The 19,412-nt window shown below is 39.6% G+C and overlaps 1 protein-coding gene and 1 pseudogene across 1 annotated transcript in view; one reads left to right on the top strand and one right to left on the bottom strand.

Annotated features, from left to right (window-relative positions):
- The window catches only part of Gpr158 (G protein-coupled receptor 158), a 353,010-nt gene that overhangs the window by 318,191 nt on the left and 15,407 nt on the right, over positions 1-19,412 (top strand). The window contains exon 7 of the mRNA XM_028764948.1: positions 2,545-2,783. Within this exon, the coding sequence (XP_028620781.1) occupies positions 2,545-2,783 (239 nt within the window). The remainder of the gene's footprint in view (positions 1-2,544; positions 2,784-19,412) is intronic.
- Positions 6,254-6,374, bottom strand: LOC114619109 (annotated as a pseudogene).

Raw genomic sequence — 19,412 nt, 5'->3', positions numbered from 1 at the left:
TACTTTCTTATTGTTCATGTAAAGAATTAAATCTTGGTTACATATTTGATAATATGGGACATGGAACCGTCTTCACTGTTTATCCAGGTTGATTTTGATTTGATAATTTTTGGTACTGAAAATGCAAATTTTTATGGCTATGAATTAAAGGACTAGATAGCCGAAGTGTGTTTTAGGGCTATTTCAGAAACTTGTAAAAACTTTATGCAAATCCAAGGAAAAGGTCATTTCATGGTTTTTGTATAAAGTCCAAGTCAGCAACTCAAAAACAAAATCATTTTTAAAATTTATTTATTTTTATTCTTTAATCCTTTTTATAGTCCAGACTCTATCCACTCCCCAATCTGTCCCCCGACTTCTTCTTATCCCATACCTCCTCACCCAGCATCTCCACGAGGATGTCTCCACCCTGCCAGGCCTTCCCACTCCCTGGGGCCTCAAGCCTCTCAAGGATTAGGTGCATCTTCTCTCACTGAAGCCAGACCAGACAGTCCTCTGCTGTGTATGTGCCAGGGGCCTCATATCAGCTGGTGTATTATTCAAAGAAAACAACTCAAGGTTTACTGATGTTATATATGCAGAGAAATGACAGTAGAATATACTAATAGTTTTTGTTTACCATATTTAAGCCATTGTTTCTGTAAGTGAAGAAAGCTTGAAAGTACTGCAAAATCACTGAAGTTCACAGCATGCAGAGGTTTGTTCTGAGCCCAGCTGTTTCTGGCAGCACTGGCCTGTGTCACATGGTGTGAAGGCATGCACAGAGCAAACTGAACCATGTTCTGTGTTGAGGGCTAGCACTGAAGCTGCTTCAGTGATGCAGGGTACCACAGACAAGCATGGCCAGAAACACCTCAAATTCAAGACACATCTGACTTTGAGTTAATTTTTAGTTGTCGCAAGTTCAGAAATCTTGTATTCTTACCTAATTTTCACAATACTCACAGATACAAAATCCCACAGTGACTCCTGACCCATGACTGAAGCTGTGTTCCAGAAGACAGGAATCCTGTCCTGTTTCCCACAGTGCCTTGCATAAAGCCTAACACACTGTTGTTACTGTTTCTCCTTAAAATTAGTTTCAGATGTTCAGTAGAAGAGCAAACTAGAATTTGGAGTCATTTTCTCTTTGTCTGCTTTCTTCGTGTCTATATTGTTATGAAGAGGGTTTAATCCATTATCATCATGGAGGGAATGATGACAGTGTGCAGACAACATGGTGTTGGAGAAGGAACTGAGAGTTCTACATCTTAATCTGCAGGCAACAGAAGGATACTGCCACTCTAGGCCAAACTTGAGCATATGAGACCTCAAAGCCAGTCTCCACAGTGCCACACTTCCTCCAACAAGGCCACACCTCCTAATAATGTCACTTCCTATAGGCCAATCATTCAAACACATGAGTATGTGGGGGCCATACCTATTCAAACCACCATATCTGCCCTTGTTGAAATATGGAAGACTAGCAAAAGAGTCAGGATTGCCCTTTGGAAGGCAGTCATTTCCAGTTTACAATTCTCCCTGCTATAGCTAGAAGCAGTTCTGTGTATTAGTGACTGCAGGCCTCTGTCTTTTAGATACCTCACTTTCCCCTAAGATAATAATCATATTTTAGCAACTTTCAGATTCACTCCAGACAGACTTTATAAAAAATATTTGATTGTATGTCATGCTTATATATGACTAAGTAAATATTTAACTTGATCCTATAGTATGATAACAGTGGTCATTACTTGGGGTAGATATAGCAAGCAAATAGCAAGTAGCAGATAAACCAGTCAGAGTCACAGCAGTGAGAACTCAAATCCCAGTTACTAGAAGGATTGGATAATGCCAAAAGGTTTTATAAAAAACGTGGAAATGAACTGTTATATGGTGAAAATTGGAGACGGGCTGGTTGGCATTGAATCTCTGGTCACAGCTCTAGTGACTTATCAGGGTAAGAATGGGAAGCTTATAGTAATCTGAGAATACCCTAGAGATTCAACTGAAGAATGGGGTGGTCAGTAGAGTAAAACTAACTTTGTACCTTCCTGCCATCTTTAGGTAGAACAATACTAAGGTCATCAAACACTAGTTCCCCACACTAGCTATTTGAGCCATCTTTACAGAAAAGAAAAATTGCATTAAGAAAAAAATACCCATATTTAAAAAAAATTCATCCTAAACTTCTTAACAGGATGATTTTACTGACTTGACCTAATGTTTGAATATCTTTTATACTTATTGTTTTTTATAATACTGCATTATTTTGTTAGCATGATAAAGAAACATAAGAAACTATATGAAAAGAAAAATCTCAGAGGCAATGTTTTTTTAATAGAATCAAACAACAGGCTTCAGAAAGATTTGACTTAGAATAATATTGGAAGAAAAGTTAAATTTAATAAAAAATATGAACAATAGTGTTTGTGAGTGTCTTGTCTTAAAACTGTGAAAGTGATTTTTAGCTGGGCTTAAGCTTTCTAAGATTTAATATACTGTATTTTAAAGCTTTTCCTTCTGACTGGTTTATCTTCATACTCTGATCTTCTTTATTTCCAGGGTTTTGAAAGTGTTCCTTTCACGAACAGCACAAAGAATCCCATACATGACTGGTGGTCGGGTCATGAGGATGCTGGCAGTAATAGTCTTGGTAGTGTTTTGGTTTCTTGTTGGCTGGACTTCTTCTATGTGCCAGAACTTGGAGCGGGATATCTTGCTTGTTGGCCAAGGGCAAACATCTGATCACCTCACCTTCAATATGTGCCTCATTGAGCGCTGGGATTACATGACAGCAGTCGGTATGTGGCCACTGTGTGCTTTGCATGGTTGTATGATTACCTTGACCTTTTTTCAATAGCCTTGACAAGATCTGATCTTTAGGTTTAACCAACTTTTAATATAATTTTGATTACATTATTAAAATGATAAGAATGGTATGCAGAATGCAAACAAATCTTATTATTTTTCAAAGGCTTGTTCTTTTACTGAAAAATAAATGCAACTAAGTAAAATGAATAGAGAAATGCGAAGAAGAAGGGTATCATCTATGTACAGAGAGTTTGTTAATTGGTCTCTATCTGATTAACAAGTAGCCACCATCTTGACTTATGGTCTTGGGTGATAGGAAACAATAAGAAAGTTGGAATTTTTCTTTACAGAGGTCTTATGATATTGAACAGACTTCACTCTTGGTGAAGAATTGACTGTTGAAAATTTATGGTTAACTTATCTTTCCTATACTTATCTCTAAAGAATGACAAACCCGTGCTACCTGGAGGTGGTAAAAGTTATGAGGCACAAATGGGATGGTGGTATCATGATGCAAACCCAAACCACAAGTCACTTTCATGACCTTTCCCTGTTTTTGAAAAATAAGAAAGGGAAATATAAAAGACATTTTAGTAATCAACTTTTTAAAAATAAATTTCTAGTGATACAAAAGGAAAAATAATGAAAGACAGCTGTTATTATTTTGTTGTTGTTATTTGTAAGACAAATAAACAAACAAACATTATTTTAAGGGCATTTGTAAAAAGTAAAAAAACAAGTTTAATTCTCATTTTCTGTCTCCTTGATATTTGGTTGAAAATGTATATTGTTTTTTTTCTAGAAGGTAATAAGATATGTCCTTATTAATTCGCAGTTCCAATAAGGAATGTTTTCCTAGGTAAGGTATTTCAGGACATTTATAGACCTGACACTCTAAAGATGAAGCGGAGGCCACGTGAGTGTGGTCATGGCTGTAGTGATAATGTATTTTGAGCAATTTAACTCTCATAAGAAAAGCAAGCAGCAAAGATAGAAAGCAATTCTGGGTATGGATATGAGGAGGAGGATATTGTATAAATATTAAATTTTTACTCAGCAGAAGCCGTTGACATTTTATTTGATCCTTTTCAAGGTAACCAAAGCATAAAAACTCATTTCCTCATAATAGTTTCTTAAACTTTTTATTGGTTCTTTATGAATTTTGCATCATGCACCACAACATTCCCATGCATCTCATCCCATACATACATACATACATACATACATACATACGTACGTACGTACGTACGTACGTACTTCACCCTTGCAGCCTTCCCACAACAGAGAAAAATCTCATTGTGGAAGTTGTAGTAACATATACAGAGTATTCCTCAGTATTCTCTGTTGTAATTATTTAAGCTCCGCCTCTAGTTAAGCCGACTATCTAAGCTGCAGCAGCTCTGCCAAGCCTAGCCGCCATGTTTCTCGGCCTGAGGCCACATGCATGCTATAGCTACAACCAGCCCGCCAGAAACACCAGCCCTGCCACCCACTAGATGCCAGCGTGAGAGACAGTTTTGCCAATCTTCCACGCTGTCTCCACAAGGCAGGGCATTGCCCAGACCATTCCGCCATCCATGTAGGCCCAGTAAGAGAATGAGACTCTAATTCTTATAGATTAATCAAAGGCTTTATATGTTTGATAATGATTAATAACAAGATGCCCATACAAAGAGAGTTGTATCCCAATTAACTAACCTAATTATAAGTTTATAAGTTGTTCCCCACGAGTGCTCTCCATTCCTGTGTGGTTCTCCATCCTCCTACATCTCTGCCCTCTCTAGCTCCTCCTCTTCCTTTTTTTCCTCTTCCTCTCCCAACTCCTCCTCTTCCTCTCCTTACTCCTCCCACTTTAGCTCCTCCTACAATTCCTTTTGTCCACATATCTTTGCTTGCAAATACTCATTGCAATGACTCATTTGGTCTAGTATGAGGCTTCTGCTACACTATCAATACTGGAATCTCAGTGAGACCCCTTTTGGATATCCTGTTGCTGCCCTGTGACTTGTAGATCCTGTGGATTTGGGTCTGAAGTATCCCTTCATGCTCTCTAGCAGTTCATCTATGGGGAAGATGTTGGGGTGGGCCAATTCAAAGCCCTGGTTCTGGACCTGAGAGGTATCTGAGCTGGTTAGCCCACCCACTCTTTTGATCTCATGTCTTTGGGGCCAGTTTATCTGCAACCCCCACTACCAGGGCTAGCTCTACCCTGCTGCCCAGGCAAGGACATGCAGGGCCGTCTCTCCTGAGTGTTATAGCTGGTGACAGACATGGCTAGCTCTCCTGCCTACCAGAGATGGCAAGGGACAAGGGAGGCAGGAGGGTGTCTCTCCCTCATATGCACCTCTGCCCAGCAGACAGGAGGGAGGGCCAGCTCTCCCATAGGGCCAGATCACTCATAAACCCCAAATCTAGGGTCACTCTACTGTACTGCCCAGGTGAAGTGCAGGGTCTGCTTTACAGGATGCTGCAGTTGGTAAAGGGCAGGCCAGCTCCCTTCTCTCACAATCATAGGGCCAGGTCTCCTACTTGCTGCAGGTGATGGGGCAGGAGAGGAGGGTATCTCTCCTTCATCCATGGCACCACACAGGAGACAAGGGGCAGGGCCAGCTCTCCCAAGCTCGTATCCATGGGTTGGCTCACCTGCAACCCCCATAATGTGTGAGAGCTGCTCTCCAGAGTACTTCAGCTGACTAGGGACAGGCTCAGTCCACCTGTTCTCACGCCCCAGGAGCATCTCTCCCACGTGAGGAGTGGGGCCAGTTCTGCACAGCTCTCAGACATCAACTTTTCCCCAGGAGGCAGCTCAGACTAGCAACATCTACTTGGCCTTTGATGCTAAAAGACCACTGCTACTTAAGGGCCACGGGACCAGATGTGCCCCTGGCCCCTGCCCCACAGCAGCACAGGTCAGGACCCCACCATGGTCCAAAGTTGCATCATCAGCTACCCACATCAGGCTCTTCCTCACAACCCTCGAGTCTCCAGTGTTGCCTTGCTTCATTGTGCCTACATTTTTCTGTTCATCTTTCACTTCCGTTTCTCCACCACTTACCTGTTCCTCTTTGTGATACCTGGGGTCTCTAAGTGTCTGGGGTTGTCTCAGGAGTTCTATTCCCGGCTCGTGGATTATAGAACCAGACATGGGTCATCTCTGGCATGGTCTGTACCTGCTCCTTCCCCACCCCCCAGGCTAGCTGCCTTTCTAGGTTCCATGGATTAGTGATCTTCTTGGCATTGCTCTCTGCCTGGCCCATCAGAGTGGCCCCTTGCAAGGGTCTTCTGCCTCGGGCTCATTCCTGGCTGCAGGTCTGTGGTCTTCTAGTCTCCAGCTTGCTCCCCATCATGGGAGCCAGTAGGGGCCTCCGTGGTGCAGGACTGGCAGTCATCTCAGGCTACCTCCCTGTCAGGACCCCTAGCACCACATGGGTGGTTGTTTCAGGTTCCCTTTTTTTCAGGCAATGTTAGGCTGCTAATCATTCAGATATTTATAGGTCAGAACTCAGAGCACAGACATAGTCTTCTCCTCTCTACCACCTACTGACGCACATGTGACACAGCAGCAATGCACTAAGGGCAGGATTTTCTTATATTATTACAAAGAAAATCCACTATGTTTATGTTTGTTTTAAACATTTATTTATTTATCCATTTATTATGTACACAGTGTTCTGTCTATGTATAGGCCTGTGTATGCCAGAAGAGTTAGCCAGATGCCATCATAGATAGTTGTGAGCCACCATGTAGTTGCCGGGAATTGAACTAATGACCTCTGGAAGAGCAATCAGTGTTCTCAACCTCTGAGCCAGCTCTCCAGCTCCACTATGTTTATGTTTATCGAAAGAAAATGATAACAAGGAGCACACATGAGGTCATAACCAAGGACACAAGTTTAGCAGTTTTCCATCTTTTGCACACTACTTTTATGATGGTGTCAAGATTTCTTTAAAACTCATTTTTGTAGTCTGCAGAAATAAATGGAGATGTATGGTTCACAATTTCATTTCATTTCATAAACTTTAATGGAAAGTAGGAATTACATGCTATCAGTAAGATTCCCTTAAGTACTTCTAGCTTCTCCACTGCTATGCTGCACACTCTTTGGGAGATATTAAAATGTGTATGTTATAAAATGCTACTCATCAAGTGCTTACTCTTAGTATAAAGAAAAGAAGTCATTACTACATTATTAAGAAGAGAAATAAAAGATTTTTTGGTACGATAATTGTTCAGTGAAGGAAGACAGAATATTTTGGACCAGATCCCAGGAATCTTTATGTAGATGCACTTTGAGCCTTGGGTAATGTTTGTGTTATTATAAAGGCATGTAGGGAACATCCCATTTGATAGGAGTAGTGACAGATGGAGGTGGGGAGGGTTTGTATCAAACATGAAAGAGACATCTTAGAAAGACTGGGAATGCATCATGTTGGGACACATTATGAATGATGCTTAGCGGCAAATTTATTGAAAACACTAGAAATTTAGAGAACCAGGAAAATGATGTAAGGATCCAATATATTCAGGTCTGATTGCTTCCATCATATGTCTTTATAAAAGTACAATGTGCCAAATCTGGGGACTTGTAGGTTAGAATATTTACAAGGGAGAGAGATTTACAACAGTGGTTTTCAAACATGTCCCAATGTGGCATCCCTTGGGAACCTGTTAGAAATGTGTACTTTGCATCCACTCCAAATCTTTTCACCCAGCACCCTGGAATCTGGGGCCTGGCACTTCATGCTTAACACGGCTCTAGATGAATGTGGTCTTATGCTGCTGTGTGCAGCTTAGGCTCTGAGAGCACATTCAGATGGGCTTGCTGGAGTAAACCCCAGCTATGCTCCGGCCATTCCATAGTCCTCACCAGAACTCCCTTTCTGCTGTTCATGTCCAGTTTGATTTACTTTCCTTCTATTCCAAACTTCCATACTTCACTATTCTACCCATGGATAACATTTACTTGAAAAACATAAACAGGTGATATCAGATAGAAGATTCTTAAAATTTCTGCTGAACCATCTGTAGGTGTCTCAAGTCCACACTCATTTTTGGCCTTTTGCCGACACTGTATTAGTGTATAGCCATTTTAACCTCTGCCACAGATCACCAACACATCACCCCATTTTCCTTGGCCTTTCTCACATTATATGATCTTGTGGTCATCTGAAACTGCCCTACTTTCAAAATCTCTCAGAGAAGTTCACTCTGACCACATTTTCCTAGCTCTAAATATACATGTTTGATAGGCTACATGTTTTTGTTTACAATCATACCCACATAATAACATTTTGGCTAACAATAACTTGTATATACAATGATGGTTCCATGAAATTATAACAATACTGAACATTCTTATCACACAGTGGTGGCATAGTCATTGTAACATCACCACTCAGTGTCACTGCTCTGAATGAACCTAGCTCTGTGCCGTTTGATGAAAGTGGAGCAGTGTAGCACATAACTCTGATTTCACAGTAAGAGCTTGAGTCACATGCTTACACATCACCCCACCACCCACCATTGTTTTAGAGCAGTGGTTCTCAACCTTCCTAGTGCTGTAACCCCTTAATATGGTTGTTCATGTTCTGGTGACCCTAACTACAAAATTATTTTTTATTGCTACTTTATAATTATGATTTTCCTGCTGTTATGAATCATATTGTAAATAAAAATCTGATATGCGGGATATCTGATGTATGACCCCTGTGAAAGGGTCATTCAATCCCCCTTTGAGATCATGACCTACAGGTTGAGAACATCTGTTTTAGAGGGTACTCCTGCCTAGATAAACTTTACTATAAAACACCATGCCCTGTTGCTAGGACAGCAGCCCATACTTCTCATGTGCGCTTACACCAGCTACACTAATGGGAGTACACTTCAGTATGTACACACAATGAAAACTTGTTTTATGAGTGTATTTCTGAGCATAGCTTTGTTGTTAAGGAGCACACAACAGCACAATTACTGTACTCTTCTTCATCTCCAGGGAAAGCTCATTAAGTAGCAAATGTATCCCTAGCAGGAAGGAACTGCACAAAGAATGGTGATATCTACAGTGATTCTAGATCGTTCTAAAGAACAGAACAACATTGAAATCCAGGCCTCAGCCCACCACATGGCCCCAGATACAGGTCAGAGAGGGATTTAAGTTTCCATGCCTCTGAGAATTATAAGAATATTATTCTGAAGTACTTATGCTGATCACTTTAAACTTTCTGAAGTACATTTAAATACATTCTCTGTACATTATTAGAAGCCAAAGAACTTTTTCCACTCCTTACCTTTCCCTTCTCTGAAAGGTTTGTGCTCCTCAGCGCCGCTGCTGTACGGCTATGTGGTTCACACACACAATAAGCCAGCTGCCATTTACAGACTCTTGATAAATATTTGCCAGAGGAATGAAAAATGATCCTAGCTCTTTTTCCCTCATTGTAGTTTCTGCGGCCAGAATTAGATTTGAAGTGAGGAAACTTGCTAAAGCTAGAAATCCAGAAGTTACACAAGTGTCCTCAATTCATTTTAAGTATGAATGTGTATGCTCAAATGTCAGAATACATGTTTTGAGAATTGTCAGCTAAAGTGGTACTCCCAAGCCTTTTGATTTGATTTGATTTTGCAATCATACCTTTGATTCAGGGTGTCATATAGAATAGGCTAGCCCTATACTTGCTGCTAGCTGAAGTTTGTCTTGGACTTCTGATCCTCCTATCTCTACCTCCCTAGTGCTGGGATTGTAGGAATGCCCCAGCACACCTGGCAGCCACAGCTGTATTTATGATACTTAGTCTCATCTGTCTTCTTCAATAGTCAGATGGTAAATTTGCTAAGGCAAGTACAAATTATAATCTTAAAAGGCATTAAATGATATAATTATAAATATTGAAGACATGAAGAATTTATTTACTTTTGATGAAAATTTCTATTATTTCATTGTCTTCCAAACACTCTGCATAAAGAGTTTGAAACTGGGTAGTATTCTCTTAAATTAAGGGGAAGCCTCCCAAATAAATAAAAACCCAGTTAGACTCACTGAAGAAAAGTTTCTAGTCGGGCATTCTTTTCTGAATGCAGCTGAAGTCAGTTGTCCATCATGGGCACTTTACATAGTGCCTTTAAGATTTGCCATATTAAATCAAAACTTCATTCTGTGAATTTCCTACATAATTGCTAAAAATTAAAAAGAGTTGACTTCCTGGGTCTGAGTTCTACTTTATTCCTCTCTGACCTGACAGTCTACAAATGTAGATGCTCCAGGTCAGGTCCCTCACTGTAGAGCACCTGTACTTAGCACAACCCCCCAAGGTTACTCCTGTGATATACTTTATTCTTTAGTGCAAACAAGCAAACAGACAAACAAATGGCAGGTGGTACCATCAAGGACGTGTATACATTCTAGTCCATGGTTACGTGACCAGAATGGTGTGAGATACACATGCCACTCCTTAGTGCAGACTTGGGCAAGTATTGAGCTGTGTCCTCAGTTTCTTCCAGAATTTAGGTTATGCAAGTCAAATGTGGTACAAAGTGACATAATTAAGGAAGGTTTTTTTTCTGCCTTTTATTATCTAGTGAAAGGGCAGATAGGAAAAGTCTGACACTGGCTTCACTTGTCTTCAGTTCTCCTATGTATTCCAGGTGTCTATAGAACCAACTCTTTTTAGTAGTATTCCTATGAAATAATAACTACTACAGACAAGGACCATCTGCAAAGTCCACCAATGGCTTTGGACATGCTTTGGAGCTTGGCATCCCTTTGGCCATGAATTTTGATTCACCAAGTTTAAGAGGCACCAGGGTACTTAGCTCATTCAATGGTGAGCTTGCAATGCAAACATGAGAACCTGATTCCATGTTCCCAACACATATGTGACAGTGTCAGCATGGCTGTTTCTTCTAATCCCAGTACTTGGGAGGTGGAAACAGGAGGATCCCTAGTGCTTGTTGGCCAGTCAGGTTAGCTGAGTTGGTGAACTCCACATGACCATGTGAGACTCTATCTTTAAAAACAGAATGGGCTAATGTCAGATTCCTGCCTGAAGCCCATTTCCTGGTCCTTGGCCCAAGTCAAATTCAGCCCCAAAGGTTCTCCACCTCTCCCCCACTTACATTCCATTAAAAAGATTGAGCCTGTCTTAGGTCATTCTGACAAGAATGACTTCCTTGTCCATCATGGAATATGCATTATCAAAAGCAATGTACTTCTGTCTTAGTTTGGTAAGGCTCTTACAGAATCTTACTCCTCCTTGTCTTGCCAGCCTGTTAATTTAATAACTCTGTCTGTGGGTCCATTTTCAAGATCAAGCCATGTACTTTGGCTGCCAACATGTTGATGTTGTTAAAGAAAATCTTTAACACAATGGACAGAATAAAAGTATTCCCAGGACAAAAATGGCTAGCATGATCAAGCTACTTATGCCATTTTTGAAGCTTGACCAAGATAGAAATACTGACCTCAGGCCATGAGTAATTTTAGCAGCAGTATCTACTGCATCAACACTCAGCAGAGCAGCATTCTTGAAATTCATAAGCTCCCTATGTATCATTAAAACATCCCAAGAGGTGTTAGAATTGTGCCAAGTATACTGCAAGTGTCGTTAAACTTCTTCCTAATTATAATGACTACCACTGTAAATTGCAGAACTAACATGAATCCAATGGTATCTGACATGACACTCAAGATGGCTCCTTTCCCTTAAATTCTGAACCTCCTTCCAGTAATTTGAATAGGATAAGAGGATCAATCCATTCTTCCAAATACCTATCTAAATCCTCTTGTATATTCAACACATTAGTAACAGTTTTTGCTAAATGATTAACAAAAGTAGCTGTCTTAACGTCTTGTGTCACAGAAATTGCAGAAGCAGTGGTGCTAGCAATTAATGTAATTAAAGCTGCTACACCACCAATAATCAAACCCACTACCTTGTTGCTTCTGTTTAAAGCCTGACTCATTTCTTCCAGTACATGGAAGCTATTTTTAGAATACCAAGGTTCTGTGATACTCAGGGCACTAAAACAAAAGCTGGTTGATAGATCTCCATAACTGACATGCTGGATTTCAAAACACAAACACAATTAGAAGGTCTCCAATCAATGCAACTTACAATAAATACTTTAGAAGAAGCAGAAGTACTTTTAACTTGACAGTTAAAAGAGCCTTAATACATATGCTAAAAAGTAATTTAAGGTAGGAGTCTAAATCTTAAGCTACAACAAAGAAGTAATGTCAGGCAGGAATCTAAATATTAGGCTAGAACAAGGAAATAGGCTTCAGACATGAAAATGACCTTGGGCTAGGACGGGGAAGTAGGCTCAGATACTTTGGTCATCCTGATAAGCCCTTAGAAACAGTGATCATGGGAGTGTTCACATAATTGGGTTTAATGCCTTGCTTTTTCTTTGACTATTTGTGTTCATTGTCTTGCTTGTTCCTTGACTATTTGCTATCTATTGTATCTATTGTATCCTATCTATTGTATTGCTAGACCCTCAACTTAGAACTGACCTTAATGCATACATGTAATTAAAAGGGTATAAAAGCATAAAGGAGGAGGGGGGATGGGATAAGGGATCCTAGGGAGGGGAAATGGGGAAAGGGGATGACATCTGTATTGTAAATAAATAAAATATCCAATAAAAAATTAAAAATAAAATAAAAATAGAATGGGAGTGGAATGAAGAAGGCAAGCCAGTATTAAGCCTCTGGCCTCCATTCACTCCCACCACACATACACAAATACACACACACACACACACACACACACACACACATGCAGAGGGCAGGGAGAGGGAAGAAGGAAAGGATAGGGAAACGGAGATGAGGTGGGATGGAGAGAGAGGGAGAGGGAGAGGAAGAGGGGGAGAGAGAGAGAGAGACAGAGATAGAGAGACTGTTTACAGAATCATAAGTAAATAGATATAATATGCCTGCATTCACATTCCAGTGAGGAATTTTGAAGTATTGATTTCAGTGAATTCTGACACCAGTTAGCCTTCTGTTCAAAATACCACATGGCATTTTCTCACAACAGCAAACATGATCTTTACTTTCTCCCCTCTGTTGACACACTCTTCCTTATTCTCCTCCTTCCTGGTATATTTTAAATTAGTGAAACAGCCAATGTGTTCTGTTATTTAATTAGTTCTATGCAAATGTTTAGAAGGAAAATACAATTACTCTTTTATTGAGTTATATAAAGAAATCCCAAGGTAGCAATTGTTTCTAAGAATTTCAACAAATATCCTAGAAGCCTAGGTGTCATTCTGGGAAGTAAAATGAAGAAGAGCAGTTAATGAGCACTGAAGAAAGTGGGTTAGACCTTTTCCCATCTGACTCAGAGCAACATTCTTGAATTAAGTCCTGTATATAAATTTTCTTTTATTCTAAAACACCATATGCCTTAATCTACACTTCATTGCATACTTCAGTTTTTGAAATGCGGTTTCCATTTCCAATCAAACATAAAAGCTTGTCCTGGATTACACTTCATTAGAAACCTTTCTGTCTGGCTTTTTGGCTGCTTTTTTGAGGGTTGAACATGTGTTTTCAAAACAATTGGAGCAGGGTTTTGTTCTTATTGATCACTTTCTTTAAAACATACTTCTACTTTGAGCAATAGTCAGTTATATAGTATCAAGAATATAAAGATAAAGTGTTGTTGCCTTAATTTTAGGAGTTATGGAGCAGAGACAGGAGGATCTCTTGGGCTCACTGGCTGACAGCCTAGCCTATTTGGCAAGTTCCTTACCAGTGAGAGACAGGATGCCTAAGGAAAGATACCCAATAACACATATTCCTGCAAACATACATGAAAACAAAGACACAAACACATAATGGAAGATACTACCTTGGAATAAGACATGGAGAAAGAGATAAGATAGCAAGGATGACCACCACTTCTTCTAAGATATTCCAGCTCTTCTTGGGTTTTGTTCTACTAGATACTACATAAGACCATGTGTTGCAACAAAAAGAAAGAGGACAAGGTCAGCCATATGTGGTGACCTACAATCCCACCTGTTGGGAAGCTAAGGCAGGAGGCCTGCAAGTTTCAGTCCAGTTTTGGTGACATGGTGAGTTAGCTGGACTGTGTAGGGAGACTAGACCTCAACAAATGAAAGAGGAGGTGAGGGGTATATTTTAGCTCAGTTTGGAGACTTGGGTCTAAGGTCAGTTAGCCTATTACTATTGAGTCTGTAGAGAGACAATACGTTATAGTGAGAGCCCATCTCAGGGAGAAGTTACTTGTCTCATGGAAGGTAGGACGCAAAGGATCCCATGATGTCCTTCTCAGAGGCTTATCCCTAATAAGTAAACTCTCCACCAAAACTCTGTTCTTGTAGGTTGCACCACCTTCCATGGTGCCGTGAGTGGAGGCAAAGCCTTTAAGATATGAGTACACCTCATAATAACAATGCTTCAGTAAAACATACAATATTGGAAATAGAAAGAACATTCTAAAAGGCACAACTCACTATACTAACCCTAACCTCATACCCTGAAAGTTTCTCAACTCATTCTGTCTCATGATGTCTAGTATGTGTCACAGGCTCTGATGTCTCAACTTTTCTTAGGGCTTTGCTGACTCTGTGACTCTGAAATTTTTAAATATATATGCCAAAAATGGGGCAAATGTCACTTTTAGTTAGTTAGTTTTCTAGTTTGTTTGTTTGCTTTACAGGAGATTCAAGGATGGTGTAAAGAAAACAGATTCAGGTTCTAGAGATATGAAAAGGGAAACAGGAAGTAAAAACTAGTGTGAACATGTTTGATTATTCAGAGAGGTTCCTAGCAATTAGTGAGTGGGTAAGAGAATTAAGCAGTCAAATCATTACATTATCTGCTAGTGTTCATGTGCATAGTTATAGGGCCTGTCAGTGTTGGTGTGGATAGCCATATATACCATTGTTGTGTTGTTTTATATTGCCATATAGACTGTTTGTGTTGGTGTGGATACCCATAGAGACTGTTAGTGTTCATGTGGATACCCATAGAGACTGTTAGTGTTTGTGTGGATATACATACAGACTGTTAGAGTTGGTGTGGATACAAGATAGACTGTTAGTGTTGGTGTGATAGCCATATAGACTGTTAATGTTCATGTTGCTAGCCATATAGATTGTTAGTGTTAGTGTGATAGCCATAGAGACTGTTAGTATTGGTGTGATAGCCATAGAGACTGTTAGTGTTCATGTGGCTAGCCATATTATTCCTCATCGATCCCATCAATTTTTTTGGACCCCAGTATGAAAATTGCCATTCAGAAATTCTCCTCCAGACTCCTTCAGGAGCCACTGTTATATTAATAAAACATTCACACAGCATAGTAAAGATATAACATTCATCTAGCACAATCCTTGGCATATTTAACAGATGTAGGCTATGAAATCAGATCAATGGAGGATACAATGTGCTTCTGAGTAGGACTCTAATCACCACAATCTGTTCAACTCTAATGAATATAGTAATTTTTTTAACATACAAGTGATTGTTGCTTCATAGATTTATTTTGAGTGCTCTGTCTATTCCTCTCTTAATAGCAGAGCAAAAGACCTAGGATATAATCTAGACAGCACTTCCCAACAGCCAAGGGCTCTACACTGCTGATCACCGAGTCCAAGTGGAGTAGGTGGGGTTATTGCAGGCACATACTATAGTTCTTCTGAGGCATGCAATTTCTTGCTTCCAGAGTACTGAGACATTCTAGTCTCTTTGGTCCATCTGTGAAATGTATAGCAATATATACCCGCTTCTGGATGCTTCTCTTAATAATGATTAATATACACAGGTTAAGGCTATCAGAATATCAACAGCTCACCCTACACCACTATGTGGCAGTCACAGACAAGCAGAAAGCCTCTCATACTACAAAGGCACATGTAGCTACTTGTAACTGTGTCAGAGTGGCCATATTCTTTCTGTAACCCACAGGATGTTATACTTTAACCAAAGGAAGGAGACAAGTCAAGCAGCCAAAATACAAATTTTATGTGCTTGTTGAACCCATAATTCTGGATTTTCAGATAATTTCAAGAATTTCTTCTCATTTCATGAGTGTGGTATGTATGTGGGAGGGGGGTGTATATGTATTTGTGTGTATTTTTACATGTGCAGGGGCACACGTGTGTTTGCATACTTGTAGAGGCCCAAGGTTGGTGTCCAGAACGTTTCTTCGGAATGCTTCCATCTTATTTATTGAGGCAGGGTCTCTCTAACACAGAGTCAGCTTGCTTCAGAGATGGGAATCTCTTGTCTCTTCTTTTATTTCCAGGCTAGACCTTTCACACCTTCCAGACATTTAAGGGGATTAGAACAGCTGCCACCCTCTTGCTTGTGTAGCAAGTGCATTAACCAGTGAGCCCTCTCCCCATCCTTAATCACAAGAATGACTTATGCTGTTTGATTTCATACTTACAATGTCCTCTGAGGTATCAACTCTGGGCTCCTCCTAGCAGAGTCATAAATACATTCTACTTTGATCATAAATGATTCTAAGTGAACAGAATTTCAAGAGGAAAGAGGGCATTAAAATAAACACTTGAGAAACAATAAAACACTAGATATTTTATTAATAATGTATTTATTTCTCCTATTTGAAGTTACTTGATGTAGCCAAAAGGGGTAGCATGGTGTTAACACAGGTGCCTCAACACCTTGGTAAGAGGCACCACAGTTGGAATGGTGTTTGTACTTTGAAGCTGTTCTTTTAGGCTTGGTGGGAGTTCTCATATCACAAAGGACATCTTTAGTGTCTCAGAACTGATATGAATTCTTCTCTGCTTTCCCTAGCCTTTTGAAAAAGCAACTTGTAATAATCTTCATTCTTATTTGTTAATTTTAAAGAACCACGGGAGTTCAATATCGTTATACTTTATAGATTGAAAATAAAACACATTATTTTTCTTTAAACCATATTTGGGTCTTTAAATGTAGAGGCAATTCCTTTTATAACTACACTCCTTCCTCCTGTAGAGATCCTTTAACATAAGAAACTATTTTTGAAAGCAGAACCCCAACACATATTTCAACTCCCACGTAATATCTGCAGAATTTGGTAACATCTGCATATTTTTCTACTAATTGCAGTGTTAGTCTGAAGTTAATTATATGAAACTGAATTTTTTTTTGCCTAAGCACAACTTTTATATCTCATATTTAGTTTAATTGGTACTTTGAATAATAAATTGTTTTTCATTGAGAGTGTATTGTTTGATACTGCTAATGAAATGATTTTAATGTTTAGCTTAGCTATTATGAGAAATCTTATTTTGCTTTCTGTTTTTAAATATGATTCTCCATTGTGGAATGCTAATTAAACTGATGACTACCTTTAAAATCTTCAGTATGGTGATATATAAAAACACTGCCGTGAATGGCAGCAAATGCTACTTTATCAGCTACATGCGCACCCTTCACCTGTAGCAGGAGGTCTTTCTGTGTGCTACAGTTGTTTAGAAGTATTTACATATGTCATACTCATTTGTTCCAAATACAATGATACACATGTTGTATGTGCTGATAGTGGTCACGACTGTTAATAACAATGCCAATCAGGTTTCCAGGTCATTCGCAGGCCTCTTAAGGAAAATGTGATGCAAAATAAATTCTACAAAGATTGCCTGAGCAAAGTAGACTCATGGATCAGGAAGCATCAGAAAAAAGGAGGTTATAGGCTTTGCTAGAAGAAACCACACAGAAGGTTTATGGACAAGGAAGAAGATGAAGTCCCTACTCACAGAAGTGCTGCAGAGTCAATAGCTGTTCAGAGAGGGAGGGTCAGTTTCCCTCAAGGATGAACCTCCTGATAGGTTGCCCAATCCTAAATAGTCAGCCCTAAATGCATTTCTGTGTAGGCAGCACTAATTGGGCATGCATTCACATATATGCAAAACAAAAATCATAAAAGAAAAGTCATGTTTTTGAGAGGGAGAATATTGGGCAAGTTAGAAAGATGTAAGAGGGAGAAATTGTGAAAATATAGTGTAGTCTTACAGGAAATTTTCAAAAATGCTAAATTTAGTATTTCCAGATAAAAGGAAGAAGAAGAATTGGAATTGGGAGTAAGAGAATATTATCAGTGGGATCAATAATATAAATGAGAATTCAGAAGGATACTGTCCCTTTTTTAGTATATATTTATTTATTCCATGTACATGCATGTGCACTGGCTTATGTGTGCACACCACTGCATAGGTGTGGAGGTCAGAAGACACATTGCAGAAGTCAATGCTCTTCTTCTACTTTCTGGGTTAAAGGGATTGAACACAGAGAAGCAGGCTTTGTGGAGAACACTTTTACCCACTGAGCCATCTTGCTAGATAAAAAAGATCAATCTCAATAGTGTTCAGAGGACAAAGGGTCAGCTCAGAGAGCTTATTCTGGGCTCACAGTGGGAAGGAGACCAAGTGAACACTATGATGTCATGTTATGGGAAGCCATGGGTATCAGGATGAAGAATGAAGATTTGGAGATGTAATTGATGTCCATCAAATAAATGGATTTTCAGAGACCAAACAAGAAGTGAGAGTCTAAGATGTAAATAGACAAAATACAAGAACTCAAAGTAGTGTGGGTACCTAACACGACAGTGGTCAGCAAGGACATGTTGAAACTAAGAGCATGTTTTCCCTTCAGGAGGACCCTTGGAATCTCCCTTGTTTGGGACAGAAATCACTTCTGATGTTTCAAAGATTCGAACAAACCTTTCAGTAGAAATGCAAATAGATTAACCCAAAATCATTGGCAAATATTTATGTAAATTCTGGTTTGATCAAAATGGAAGTTCAGAATGACTTGCCTACCACTGTTATGGTGAGTGAACTAAGACAGGGTAGATAGGCTCAACAAGCAGGCAGTTATAGAGTTTTAGGCAACAAGCACTGAGAACCATGAGTACATGTGCATGCTTAAAATGTAGAATGTACAGGACTCTAAGATTTCAAACTCGGTGACAAAGGTTGTACTATTAAAGTTGGGAAAGGAAGAGGCCTATAAAGATGGTCTTATTTCCTACTCTCCCCATTTCAATGGCTGGGGATGGTGTTCACACCCACAGCCAGCGGCCATCAAGCTGAATAATTCGGATTTACCTTAAATCTCATTGAGGATTTGAAGTGAAGTTTATTTTCTTTCTTTGGCTTTTGTCCATGTCAGGGATTTAAGCATAGCCCCTGGCAGATTGGTTTATTTAAAGGATTTCCAGTAATTGGAGTAGTGTCTAATGTCTAAATTCTGCTAGAAATAAGCTAGGATGTTGGCAGAGAGAGAGAGAGCAGCTTGGCTTGTGGATGGACAGTCAGTGCTTTGAATGGAGATCAGCATTTCAGGTGCAAGGTTACATCTGGGTGACCTTGGATGTAGGGTGTCTCCATGGGATAGCTTTCGCTCTCAGCAGTTAAATGAGATTTTCCAGTAAGGTCATGTTACTAAGAGAGATGAAGTGGATTAGTCCAAGTGGCTTCAAATTGCAGTGCTCAAACAGGCTGTGGTATCACATGCCTGGAATCCCTGGGTTCCGGTGATTTGTGATGGAGGTAAGAGTCTGTATTAAAGAAAGAAAGAAAGAAAGAAAGAAAGAAAGAAAGAAAGAAAGAAAGAAAGAAAGAAAGAAAGA

This window comes from Grammomys surdaster, unplaced genomic scaffold, assembly GCF_004785775.1.
Source record: "Grammomys surdaster isolate TR1022 unplaced genomic scaffold, NIH_TR_1.0 146, whole genome shotgun sequence".
In the NCBI taxonomy this organism is placed as follows: Eukaryota; Metazoa; Chordata; class Mammalia; order Rodentia; family Muridae; genus Grammomys; species Grammomys surdaster.
This window is presented reverse-complemented; position numbering and strand designations above follow the sequence as displayed.